Here is a 14,702-nt window from a genome sequence, read left to right as displayed (position 1 = left end):
TATTCAGAATCTAAAAGAAAGAGCAAAATCTCACCTGTAAAGTCATTTCATATTTAGAAGTCTGCATCCAGTAAGTTGAAACAGCATGATGCCCTATTCAATATCAGTGATACAGGATGCACTTGGAGATTTCATTTAATGCCTGTTACTATTCACTACCTTGCATTTGAAACACTTTCTTCAAAGACAAATAAATGCATGTATAGCATTAGTACAGAGGGAAAGCAATTAGTTAAAAAACACCAATAACCAGGTTTCCATCCAACCTTTTTATGCAAGTAAAGTACATAAAATAAAAGATAACGACAAGGTGGGTTCTTTTTGTGTAGGTTAGAGTTTTTCGTCATGAATCTTGTTCTGGAGGCAGCTCTGCATTGTGGTCATTAGCTGGCACAGTCACAAAGTCCTACAACCTTACCTTAAGCACCCTGCTAATCCAAATGCCTAAATTAAATTAAGACCAAAAAGCACATTTTTGTTTTCATGAATTTTTACAGTACAGCCAATTTAGACTTTACAGCTTGCCTATCTAAGGGGAAATTGTTCAGTTCTGCCTCCAGGACAAGACAATAGATGTCAACCTGTACTTTTGAGGGGTTGGTTAAATGTGGAAGAAACATTTCAGTTGAATGCATTCAGTTGTGCAACTGACTAGGTATCCCCTTTCCCCTTCTTTATGTCTGTAATTCATTCTGCCAGAAATGGCGGTGGGAATACTGAAAAAATAACCATCATGCGGTAAACTTGGAGTCTCACAATGATATGTTGTGTAGTCCTCCCACTACGACTCGGGAGAGCATGCAGTTTATCAGGCTACTTCACAGGGTGGTGACAAGTGCACAGTGATGAGCTTGATGCTCCCATCCAATTAACATTGAGGGCCTTATTCTGATGACATGATGATCAATGCTTGGCTGCCGTTTGACTAATAAAAAATGATCTTACTCTTTTGTCCATATTAATCTCATCATGTGGGCTAACCTACCTGCATTGTGTATGCGAGCTGCTGACTTTAGCGCACATGCCAAGACCAGAGGAGGCACATTCGCTATATAACGCAACATGTTTTGTGACAAAACCATCAGTAGAGTTGGAAACCCGCTGGAAACCTGACTTATTTATTTTATTTGGTACGTGGGAATTTAACCACAAACGTTCTGTTGATGTGCACCATCATCATACACACCCTTTTTATCTGCAACATGAAACAGCTCCGGTGGGAAAATGCCCATATCGTTTTTATGCAGATTTTAGAATATTCGCATGGAAACCGAGCTATTGAGAATTTACACTCGGGACACTTGCTCAGAAGAAGTGGTTTCCTTGATTATTCTGGACCCCCAGGTAAAGTGACACCTATAATGGAGGTATCTTCTGTAAAATAGCTATGAACATGTGCTTGTCTGATGGTACTACTCAGCTGTCTGTGCCAACTGCCTGACTGATAATGCTCAGACATCTATTGTACAATTAAGTTGTCTGCTCGGTATAACTAAAATTAGTTTAAATGGAGATTATTCCCTTAGTCGAGTCGATCAGACACTCTTCGTGACAACACCGAGGTTCAAGACCATAATCTACACAACCAGTCTACAATTAGCAAGTAGAGATTATCAGCACAGAGAAGCCTCCGTGCTTGCGTCTGGGGAGAATATCTCTCTCACTGTATCTATCTGACACTGGTTAGGCGTCTGCAAAGAGTGCCTGTCAGATAGTGTTTAGTGTTTAGTGCAGAGTGCCTGATCCTCTCATGATAAGGGGCTTGAGGGTTTGAGGCTGGTAATGGCGGGTGGCGGGGCTGGTGGGACACACTTGGTGGCTCCTTCTTATTAGGGCCTTCTAGCTGACACTGATCCACTGTGAGGGCAACTCATTACCCACACTAACCTGGTCAGCCACTGACGACCAGCTTCCTCATTAGCATCAGCCATGATTACATTCCAGTGGGAACCCACTGGGCACACACTGGTTGAATCAACGTTGTTTCATTGTAATTTGTCAACGTATTGTGACATGTTTTCAACTCATTTCAACCAGAATTGTAAAAATGTCTACTTAAATACTTGGACCTAAGTAAATGAATCAATTTATGATGAGGTTGAGTAGTGGTTGACATTGTATATGCCATTCCACAGACCATCGTACAGTATATTAAATATAGGATGAAAAAGATTTTTAACATTTCTATGTCGAATTTGTCTACGCAATTTCTACATATACATAGTTCTGATGATTATGTTGATATTAGATTGATGTAACTACCTGTTAGTCAGGTTAAGTCAAAGAATTTAAGTTGAAGTTTTACCCTAATTTCATTGTTTACAACTCTGGTTGAAATGAGATGAAAACAGTACTGGTCACATGAGGGGTTAAATGTGGAAGACACATTTCAGTTGAAGGCATTCAGTTATACAACTGATGAGGTATCCCCCTTTCCCTTCATACTTTTTTCAAATCCAATGTATTTTCACGTTGATTGGAAGAATGACCTAGATCAGTTTCCAATGGTAGGTAGTATTAGGCCTACCATTAGTAATTACTAAGTACTATTATTAGTAGTAGAAGTACATATTGAAGCCATAAAGTAGTTGTAGAAGTCCAAGTAGTTAGAATAGTACAGTAGCAACATCTCCATTAATAAAATGTCATTCCTCATCATCATTGCTCTCACTATCATTATTCGTGTCATTGTGCTAGATTTCTGCCTTGTCACAATTGGTTAAATAATTAGTATGTAATGAACGTGCAAAGTAAACATCAATCCCTTCAAATAGAGGATGTCACACTCAGTTCCCAGAAGGACGTGTGTGCTACCCTTCAGTCGCCCTGATTCATTAGGCATAATTGGCCCAATTAGTCTCTTTAACCTTCACATCCACATCCCAGCTTAGACATCCACACATCCTACATGTCCAATAAATCCTACACATCTGCACTGGTAATGCTTCTAGGAAAGGCAGGGCTTGACTCACAATAGCTAGCCATTAGCTAAACAGCATGATAAAAGCTTTGAATCTTGATTGGTTATGACATAATTGTAGCACTTAAGTGGGGCTTAACCGTTGAGCCTAAGTTTCTGCGCTCGTGACATAATGGAAAACACTATCAGTCATCAAACATGGCCGACCTTTCAGTCCTCTGAGGTGAACGACAGCTTTGCTGATGACCCTGCCTGTTATGGAGATTTGAAATGCCATGTAGGAGGAAAATCAGTCCCACTTTCTCAAAGACCTCAAATAGAGCTCTTATTTGTCCTCCATGTCCACCGTGAGATCTGAATAGCATGCTAATAGATGATTTACAGCCACTTTTCTATTTGATAGAATAGCGTATGATAAAGGAACACGGGAAACAAATGTATTTCTAATGCGCCATTTAGAGTATTCGTGTGCTTGTTTGGCCATGTTCAAACAGACCGAGCAGATAGCTTGTCCATTTGCTCCCTAATGACTTTGAACCCTCTCAACCGATGCAGGGGAACGATCAGGATATGACATGTCCCTCAGGGGAAACAGTCCGTAGCCAAACAGAGATAGGTGGATAGACACCTCTCAGAGTGACCATAGTGATTGGGAGTGATCTCCACAGCCACGTCCTCCACTGCCTCCTGGTAACTGTGGGTACACTGTACAGCGAGGGTGCCACCTAGTGCCCTCCTTACTCAGACATAATGCCAGTCAGCTGAACAGACAATCTGTCATGAGCAATAGAAGACAGTGGGGGCGACAGTGAGTGATGCCGGTGCATGTACTTAACCTTTCTGGTTAGAATCTGACAATACAAATACAGAACAATAGTTGACAGTACCGATTGGTGTTTTTAGATAGAGATTTGCTTTCTATATATCTGGATGTGTTTTGATGTTGTGAAGGGTTGTGTTGTTCTAGAGCGCAGGTTGCTCTTCTTCCTTTAAGGAACTTAAAGGACAGTCCACAGTGTTTTTTATGGTGGGTGTTTCGTGTTTTTTAATAGCTCTGAATATCAACTATTGAAACCAATGTTAAAACTACATGTAGTGTGTGGTATATGTACCGTACATGGTTAGTTTTGAACTAGGTAAGTGAAAGCATTGCTTTGACAAAAAATGTTTGCATTTGTTATGAACAAAGGGATACTTGATGATTTCCTGACCTAAGCAATTCTGACTACTAGCATCAACGTTAAAAAATTGTATTTTTTATTCATTTATTTCACCTTTATTTAACCAGGTTGGCAAGTTGAGAACAAGTTCTCATTTACAATTGCGACCTGGCCAAGATAAAGCAAAGCAGTTCGACACATACAACAACACAGAGTTACACATGGAGTAAAACAAACATACAGTCAATAATACAGTAGAATAATAAGTCTATATACGATGTGAGAAAATGAGGTGAGATAAGGGAGTTAAAGGCAAAAAAAGGCCATGGTGGCGAAGTAAATACAATATAGCAAGTAAAACACTGGAATGGTAGATTTGCAGTGGAAGAATGTGCAAAGTAGAAATAGAAATAATGGGGTGCAAAGGAGCAAAATAAATAAATAAATACAGTAGAGGATGAGGTAGTTGTTTGGGCTAAATTATAGATGGGCTATGTACAGGTGCAGTAATCTGTGAGCTGCTCTGACAGCTGGTGCTTATTAAAGCCAGTGAGGGAGATAAGTGTTTCCAGTTTCAGAGATGTTTGCAGTTCGTTCCAGTCATTGGCAGCAGAGAAATGGAAGAAGAGGCGGCCAAAGGAAGAATTGGTTTTGGGGGTGACCAGAGAGATAAACCTGCAGGAGCGCGTGCTACAGGTGGGTGCTGCTATGGTGACCAGCGAGCTGAGATAAGGGGGGACTTTACCGAGCAGGGTCTTGTAGATGACCTAGAGCCAGTGGGTTTGGCGACGAGTATGAAGCGAGGGCCAGCCAACGAGAGCGTACAGGTCGCAGGGGCTTTGGGGACAAAACGGATGGCACTGTGATAGACTGCATCCAATTTATTGAGTAAGGTATTGGAGGCTATTTTGTAAATGACATCGCCGAAGTCGAGGATCGGTAGGATGGTCCGTTTTATGAGGGTATGTTTGGCAGCATGAGTGAAGGATGCTTTGTTGTGAAATAGGAAGCCAATTCTAGATTTAACTTTGGATTGGAGATGTTTGATGTGAGTCTGGAAGGAGAGTTTACAGTCTAACCAGATACCTAGGTATTTGTAGATGTCCACATATTCTAATTCAGAACTTTCCAAAGTAGTGATGCTGGACGGGCGGGCAGGTGCAGGCAGTGATCAGTTGAAGAGCATGCATTTAGTTTTACTTGTATTTAAGAGCAGTTGGAGGCCACGGAAGGAGAGTTGTATGGCATTGAAGCTCGTCTGGAGGGTTGTTAACACAGTGTCCAAAGAAGGGCCAGAGGTATACAGAATGGTGTCATCTGCGTAAAGGTGGATCAGAGACTCACCAGCAGCAAGAGGGACATCATTCATCTATACAGAGAGGAGAGTCGGCCCAAGAATTGAACCCTGTGGCACCCCCATAGAGACTGCCAGAGGCCCGGACAACAGGCCCTCCGATTTGACACACTGAACTCTATCAGCGAAGTAGTTGGTGAACCAGGCAAGGCAATCATTTGAGAAACCAAGGCTATCGAGTCTGCAGATGAGGATATGGTGATTGACAGAGTTGAAAGACTGGCCAGGTCAATGAATACGGCTGCACAGTATTGTTTCTTATCGATGGAGGTTAAGATATTGTTTAGGACCTTGAGTGTGGCTGAGGTGCACCCATGACCAGCTCTGAAACCAGATTGCATAGCGGAGAAGATGCGGTGGGATTCGAAATGGTGTGTAATCTGTTTGTTGACTTTGCTTTCGAAGACCTTAGAAAGGCAGTGTAGGATAGAAGAGGGGGATGACCGCAGCTGCTTTCCAATCTTTGGGAATCTCAGATGACACAAAAGAAAGTTTGAACAGGCTAGTAATAGGGGTTGCAACAATTTCGGCAGATCATTTTAGAAAGAAAGAGTCCAGATTGTCTAGCCTGGCTGATTTGTAGGGGTCCAGATTTTGCAGCTCTTTCAGAACATCAGCTGACTGGATTTGGGAGAAGGAGAAATGGGGAAGGCTTGGGCGAGTTGCTGTGGGGGGTACAGTGCGGTTGACCGGGGTAGGGGTAGCCAGGTGGAAAGCATGGCCAGCCGTAGAAATGCGTATTGAAATTCTCAATTATAGTGGATTTATCGGTGGTGACAGAGTTTCCTATCCTCGGTGCAGTGGGAAACTGGGAGGAGGTGTTCTTATTCTCTATGGACTTTACTGTACCTTTTTTGAGTTTGTGTTACAGGAAACAGATTTCTGCTTGAAAAAGTTAGCCTTGGCTTTTCTAACTGCCTGTGTATATTGGTTTCTAACTTCCCTGAAAAGTTGCATATCACGGGGGCTGTTCGATGCTAATGCAGAACGCCATAGGATGGTTTTGTGTTGGTTAAGGGCAGTCAGGTCTGGAGAGAACCAAGGGATATATCTGTTCCTGGTTCTACATTTCTTGAATGGGGCATGCTTATTTAAGATGGTGAGGAAGGCATTTTTAAATAACCAGGCATCCACTACTGCCGGGATGAGGTCAATATCCTTCCAGGATACCCAGGCCAGGTCGATCAGAAAGGCCTACTTGTTGAAGTGTTTCAGGGAGCGTTTGACAGTGATGAGTGGAGGTCGCTTGAGCGCTGACCCATTATACGGATGCAGGCAATGAGGCAGTGATCGCTGAGATCTTGGTTGAAAACAGCAAAGGTGTATTTAGTATTTAATTGACAACCTCTCTCATAGAACTACATTCATGCATGACTACACTCAACAGGATTACTATTGGAAGTGACAGTACTTGAACTTTGTCCAAAACAGCTACCCTTACAACCCTTGTCAGTGGACCAAATTCCACCGGCTGATGCCAGCATCTGTTTGAGTAAAATATTCCCCCATGTACTTTAACTTGAAAAACCACCAATTTGCTGCAAATCAGTCAAATCCATATGAGGCCAGTGATCTGACACTGACATCTGGAGACAGAAGCCCCTCTAAACCCTGCTACCATCTCCAGCTACAAATCTTTCAAATCAAGTTTAGAGCCAGACAAATCTACAGTCGATTGCTGCCATACTGCCTGGCACAGACTAAAAGCTTCCATCTGCTTAGCCAACTCACTTCGCGGCAAAGGTCAAAGAGATGTGCAGATGTGTGGTATGCTGCAACTGATCAGGACCACGGCAACATCTGGAGGACAAAGATGCAATGGAGACTCAGGTGTGACTGCAGCGGCGGGATACTTACAGTAGCACGTCCCTCTGAGGGGGTTGCCAAGGTAACGGTTCTCGGAGTCGCAACTGCAACAATAAGAGAGAAGGGGGAGAAGAATATAAGACATAGAACGATGAGCTTAACAAGGTATCTGTCACTTTGCCAAAGCCATCACAGACTGTTTATAACATCATCACTGAGGGTTATTTTGGGCGTGTCAGGGAACAGTGTCCTGAGAGGCTGTTTGTAGAGGTCGTATCAGGGGTGACAGTACTGTGTGCTGCTTCTGGTGCTGTCCTCTCCCTGGATATGATGAGGTGATTTCCCCGGATAGCCCTATCTGACGATACCTCTCTGCTCTGGGGCAGGGGCCTTGTGTCTGTCTGTCTGTGTTCTGAACAGCAGGGGAGTTAGACGGTTACAGACAGCCCAGCTAGAGAACACCTTGAACACTACTGAAAGACAGAGAGGACAGCTACAGTAGGACTTTACAGAGGCTTGAAAAAATACGCTAAACTGAATAAGTGCTATTAAACAATAGTCAGGTGTGTGGATGACTCCATCAACCCTTAATTTGACCCTGTTTGTCAAGACAATCAGGCAGCCTTGACTCAAATACTAAGACAAGGTCCTCAAAATGCAGGAAGAGAATTGAAAGCAGACTAGACTGAGGGGAGTCAGGAGTACCAGGTGTGAGGGTTATTGTGGTAGGTGGCATTTGATCATATGGTCTGGTTTACGAAGCAGGGGTCATTACTGCAGTCCAAAGACCCATGTTTATTACCAATACTCAACTTCTACAAAACCCAGGAGGAGACCTTGGAAAGGGCAACCGTGTGGAAAACCGCCACTTTGTAAATACATACTCCACTATTTTGACAAGCCTATCGAAACAGATGTGATATATCGTTAAATCTGCCCCTTGAGTCAATAAATGGATTCAGAACGTAATTGCTAGGGTTTGCAAGGCTGGTCAGGCAGTGGTTACAGCGAAATAAGGTAGACAATGCTCACTGTCCTGTGCTTATACATAACAAAACAGATTTCATTCAGTGGCTGGCCAACCCTTGGTATGAGGGTCATAAAATAGCAGTAATGAATATTTCACAGCCAAGGACGGAGCTTTATTCTTCTGTATTTGTTCTTATAGAGGGCGTTGTAAACAATAGCCCCACAAAACAGCTCAAGAAGACTTCAAGTCAAACACAAAGGCCGCAGCGGTGTTATCTGGTTTGTACGCCTCAGTCCCTCTATTTGTTGAAGGCCTTGTGAGGATACGAGTTTGGAACCGATTGTATTCCCCTTACACAAGGGCAAGGCACAAATATTTTCCTCAGTTAATCTTAAGAACATGACAGCAATTTTAAGATGCACCACGGGGACTTTAGAAGGGGCCCCCAGCCTCACTCGCCATCTCCCCAGAGAACACTTAACACTCAGCTAGGGCTGGCTGGTTAAGTAGCTTAAGTGGTAATGGTGCCAAGATGGGTGTAGCACACTGGCTTCCTTCCCCAGTCTCTCTTCTGTCTGTTTGGCTGCCTTTCACTCCTACGCTCACAGACTGGGATGACATAGAGAAAAGCACCACTGTCCTTCGGGACCCTTAATCTGCTATTAGGCTGCCACAGTCTCAGCTTTTCCCCAGACAACAGAACACACACACACAAGATGTGTGAAGAGTGTTCGACTCTCTGTGAACCCACAACACGGCTTTGTCTGTGAGCCGTGACAGAGGGCAGAAGGTCTGAAGATTAAAGGTCGCTGTGGGTGCGTGCCATCGCTCTGTGTGTGTGTGTGTGTGTGTGTGTGTGTGTGTGTGTGTGTGTGTGTGTGTGTGTGTGTGTGTGTGTGTGTGTGTGTGTGTGTGTGTGTGAGTGTGGTTTGCCTGTTCATGCATCAGTTGATGTCAGTAACAGGAGCAGCATGCTGAGGTAAATGCTGAGATGGGAGATTGGATCTATTTAAAAAGCCAACTTCCCCCTCTCACTCGCACAAACCCACCTATGCCATGACCCCATTGGGCCACACAGCGTGCAAGGCAGGGTGGCAACAGCCGTGCCAAAATAAACCTCTGAAACTGAGTCTGTTCACTTCGCTCTCCTCTGGGACCAAGGTTCTAGGGGAGCACGGATATAACCTAGGTGTCAGGAGAAGCAGGAAAGGAAGGGGAGACTGTTGAGTTTCAGTCTGTCTGTCTGATAGGAAAGAGTCTTTTAATTAGACTCACCACGTAAGAAGAGGTATCTACCTTTGATTTCACACTTTTGCATGCACAGCAACAGTGCAAACACAAACACACACACGCACCCTTATCAAATAAAAATAATCCAAGCTTTACTTATATAGCACATTTCAGACATGAATGCAATGCTAAATGCTTCATAGGGGGGGAAATGAATAAAAACAATTAAAATAAAAACAGAAACATGAGGACAAATAACAAAAAAATAGCAATAAAAATTGAAACACTAAAAAGCACCCTAAGGAAAAGCATAGTGAAAAAGGTGTGTTTTAAGATCAACAGTTGAAGTTGGAAGTTTACATACACTGGTTGGAATGGTTTTCTCAAACACTCAACAAATGTCTTGTTAACAAACTATAGTTTTGGCAAGTCTGCCTTTAAACAGCTTGGAAAATTCCAGAAAATTATGTCATGGCTTTAGAAGCTTCTGATAGGCTAATTGACATCATTTGAGGTGTACCTGTGGATGTATTTCAAGGCCTATCTTGAAACTCAGTGCCTCTTTGCTTGACATCATGGAAGAATCCAAATAAATCAGCCAAGACCTCAGAAAAGGAAGGAGACTGTTCTGTCTCCTAGAGATGAACGCACTTTGGTGCAAAAAGTGCAAATCAATCCCAGAACAACAGCAAAGGACCTTGTGAAGATGCTGGAGAAAACAGGTACTAAAGTTTCTATATCCACAGTAAAATGAGTCCTATATCGATATAACCTGAAAGGCCGCTCAGCAAGGAAGTAGCCCATGCTCCAAAACCCACCATATAAAAGCCAGACTATGGTTTGAAACTGCACATTGGACCAAACATCATACTTTTTGGAGAAATGTCCTCTGGTCTGATGAAACAAAAATAGAACTGTTTGGCCATAATGACCGTTGTTATGTTTGGAGAAAAGGGGGGAGGCTTGCAAGCCAAAGAACACCATCCCAACCGTGAAGCACGGGGGTGGCAGCATCATATTGTGGGGTTGCATTGCTGCAGGAGCGACTGGTGCACTTCACAAATAGATGGCATCACGAGGAAGGAGAATTATGCGGATATATTGAAGCAACATCTCAAGACATCAGTCAGGAAGTTAAAGCTTGGTCTCAAATGGGTCTTCCAAATGGACAATGACCCCAAGCATACTTCCAAAGTTGTGGCAAAATGGCTTAAGGACAACAAAGTCAAGGTATTGGAGTGGCCATCACAAAGCCCTGACCTCAATCCCATAGACAATTTGTGGGCGGAACTGAAAAAGCGTGTGCGAGCAAGGAGGCCTACAAACCTGACTCATTTACACCAGCTCTGTCAGGAGGAATGGGCCAAAATTCACCCAACTTATTGTGGGGAGCTTGTGGAAGGCTACCCGTAACATTTGACCCAAGTTAAACAATTTAAAGGCAATGCTACAAAATACTAATTGAGTGTATGTAAACTTCTGACCCACTGGGAATGTGATGAAATAAATAAAAGCTGAAATAAATCATTCTCTCTACTATTATTCTGACATTTCACATTCTTAAAATAAAGTGTTGAACCTAACTGACCTAAGACAGGGAATTTTTACTCGGATTCAATGTCAGGAATTGTGAAAAACTGAGTTTAAATATATTAGGCTCAGGTGCATGTAAACTTCCGACTTCAACTGTATTTTAACAATGTCCACAGTTTTGACCCCCCTCAGGTTCTCTGGCAGGCTATTCCAGAGGCTGGGGGCATAGTAACTCAAGGCTGCCTCTCCATGACTCTTGGTCCTAGGCTTTGGGATACTCAAAAGGCCAGTGCCAGAGGACCTAATGGACCTACTGGGTACATAACTTAAAAGCATGTCTGGCATGTATTAGGATGCACAATCATACAGCTGAATGCACGCACACACACATTCACAGAGTACTCGGTCCTAATCAAAACAAACACACAAGAAAAAGATCATTAGCAGCAAAGCGCAAACAAGGACAGACCTTAGCTAAACAGGTTAAGGTGTTACTGTAGGAAGGACTCTGGCCCTCAGGCTGGCTCTATATGGAGAGAATCCAGCAGATCCAAAACTGAAGAGATTATCATAGTGTTTTCTGAAATCTGTCATGGCTGCTGTTCTTCTGCCTTTTATTTCCTATTTTCTCCCCGACAGCAACGCTTGGATGCAGCCTGCTTCCCACATGGAGGCAATTTCAACAGGCACTTAACTTGACATTTATTTGCTCAGTGCAAATTTCCCTTGTCCACCACTTAAGGCTCACATCTCCCTCCATCAAACATTGCACTGCCTCGCTGGTCCATGGGCACGCAGGCAGAAGCTCACAGGAATACACGGTATACTCGCAAATACACACATACTGTATTTGAAAACATTTACATTTTAGTCATTTAGCAGACACTCTTATCCAGAGCGACTTACAAGAGCAATTGGGGAAAAGTGCCTTGCTTAAGGGCACATCAACATATTTTTAACCTAGTTGGCGAGAGGTATCAAACCAGCAACCATTCTGTAATTGGCCCAACGGTCTTAACCTCTTTACTATCTGCCACCCCAAAACACACACACACACACTGTACACACACACATCTGAACAGACACACGTGAATGAATACAATTTTAAACAGCGTAGCACACCAGATTTTGAAAAGCATCAGCAGCGTGACAGGTGTTGAGATAAGTACTGGAATTGGTTTTGTTTCTTTCTTGGTTAAATTTGGCTCTATGGCCTAGATCTAATGACCCTACAGTAACTCCCTAACCCACTGAGCTCACCCCATGACCCTGGCCAGAACTAGCCAGGACTATTACCCTGCTCAATGTGTGACTGGAAACCAATCAAGCGTCCCACCACGCACCATGTGCCCAGCTCTTGTGCTGTAACAGGCAATCATACATAGGCAATGGTGAAGAGACAACACTCCATACAGGCGTGTTTCTGTCTGCATAACAGTTTGTTTTGTTGTGTGTAAAAAAAACAGTAATTGTTAGCGAGTGGGTCTGCATTGGTCCTTTTTTCTCTCTTTTCATCTTGTAAATGGAAATTCAGGAAGGACACATCATTCTACATATATCAGATGTATTGTATCCCAGCTCACATGTGTGTGTGCCTGTGTGCATGCTTGTTTGTAGCCTACATAGAGTGGACCAGTGAGCTTGATGTCCACACTGCAGATCTAAGCAGACAAAGGCACTGTGAGACAACTCTAGAGCAAAGGACAAAAGGCCCCCTCAGAGAATGAACAACCCAACCACATTGCCGGTTTTTGGGCGATAAAATAAATGAAAAGCCGATAAATAACTTTGCAGCCGGACAAATTGTAGCCCCGATTTCGAGCACAATTCTCTTGCTCCTTGCCTCTGCTGAAGAGAATGAGAGAGCAAGAGAGCACTGCATCACAGTGCTAGAGGCAACGCTACAGATCCGGGTACGATCCCGGGCTGTGTCGCAGCAGGCCACGACGGGGAGACCCAATTTGCTCAGCATCATCCGGGATACGGGAGAGTTTGGCCGGCTGGGATACCCTTGTCCCATCCCGCTCTAGTGACTCCTTGTAGTGGCCGCCAGCTGTATGGTGTTTCCTCTGACACATTGGTGCGGCTGGTTTCCAGGTGAAGCGAGCAGTGTGTCAATAAGCAGTGTGGCTTGCAGGGTCGTGTTTCGGAGGTTACACGGCTCTCCACCTTCGCCTCTCCCGAGTCCGTACGGGAGTTGCAGCAATGGGACAAGACTAAATACCAATTGGGCATCATGAAATTGGGGAGAAAAAGGGGTAAAAAATAACCCCCCAAAAAGATGAGGCCTCATTGAAGTAAAATGAAAGTTAGAGAGTATGTCTATACTGAAAAGCCTACAAGAAAGGACGACAGACTGCGACCATTTTGTTTAAGAGGCTAAAACCATGATTTGGTCAAATAGTAAAGTACATTATCCTCATGATTCTTGTAATCAAAGTGTCTTCCTACCTGCCCCTATGCCTGTTTAGTTGGGGTCTGCTTCTGTGTTGAGCGAGCCACTCTCTCCTTTCCCAAGGAAAGAAAATGCTCCGGGAGAGAAAAAAAAGTGTTCTGATATTATATAAAATGTTAAAATCCAAATGCGGGGAAAACACAACTTGGGTGGAGAAAGGATGTTCTCAGCTTTCAGCTTTTCTTTCTCAACTCTCCATTTTGAGCTCAATGGTAACTATTTAAAAATAAACAAGATATTTGATATAGATTTGAGATACAGAGCGGCAAAAGGCCATTGCAAGATGGCACAGACAGAGATGGTCGCCTCGCTTCGAGTCCTTAGGAAAATATGCAGTATTTTGTTTTTATGTATTATTTCTTACATTGTTAGTCCAGAAAATCTTAAGTGTTATTACATACAGCCGGTAAGAACTTTTGGATATAAGAGCGACGTCATCTTACCAATATTACGACCAGGAATCTGATATTGGATCTAATCCTAGAGGCCGACCCCAAACAATGTCGACGCGGGAGAGGTAGACGGAGCGGCATCCTGGTCAGACTTCGTAGGCGTGCACACCACCCACCGCTTCCGAGTATATTACTCTCCAATGTCCAGTCTCTAGACAACAAGGTGGATGAAATTAGGGCAAGGGTTGAAATTAGGGCAAAGATTGTAACATTCTCTGTTTCACGGAAGCATGGCTCTCTCGGGATATGTTGTCAGAGTCGGTACAGCCACCTGGTTTCTTCATGCGTCAAGCCAACAGACACAAACATCTTTCTGGTAAGAAGAAGGGCGGGGGTGTATGCTTCATGATTAACTATTCATGGTGCAATCATAACAACATACAGGAACTCAAGTCCTTCTGTCCACCTGACCTAGAATCCCTTAATCAAATGCCAACCACATTATCTCCCAAGAGAATTCTCTTCGATTATAGCAGCGTATAGCCCCCAATCAGATACCTTGATGGCCCTCAAGGAAGTTTACTGGACTTTATGTAAACTGGAAACCATATATCCTGAGGCTGAATTTATTGTAGCTGAGTATTTTAACAAAGCTAATTTAAGAACAAGACTACCTAAATTCTATCAGCACAAAGTCTTGCTTCCAGACAAACTAAACACCTTCTTTGTCCGCTTTGAGGATAATATAGTCCCACCGAAGCAGCCCGCTGCCAAGGACTGTAGCTGGAAAAGGCCAGCATCCTAGAGTCGCCTCTTCACTGTTGGCGTTGAGACTGGTGTTTGCGGGTACTATTTAACTTCTTGGTGACAGGGGCAGTATTG

The 14,702-nt window shown here is 43.5% G+C and overlaps 1 protein-coding gene across 1 annotated transcript in view; it reads right to left on the bottom strand.

Annotated features, from left to right (window-relative positions):
- The window catches only part of LOC135512267 (attractin-like protein 1), a 334,131-nt gene that overhangs the window by 182,637 nt on the left and 136,792 nt on the right, over window positions 1–14,702 (bottom strand). Inside the window, exon 22 of the mRNA XM_064934112.1 lies at window positions 7,292–7,344. Coding sequence (XP_064790184.1) covers window positions 7,292–7,344 — 53 coding nt within the window. The remainder of the gene's footprint in view (window positions 1–7,291; window positions 7,345–14,702) is intronic.

Source organism: Oncorhynchus masou, chromosome 24 (genome assembly GCF_036934945.1).
Source record: "Oncorhynchus masou masou isolate Uvic2021 chromosome 24, UVic_Omas_1.1, whole genome shotgun sequence".
Lineage (NCBI taxonomy): Eukaryota > Metazoa > Chordata > Actinopteri > Salmoniformes > Salmonidae > Oncorhynchus > Oncorhynchus masou.
This window is presented reverse-complemented; position numbering and strand designations above follow the sequence as displayed.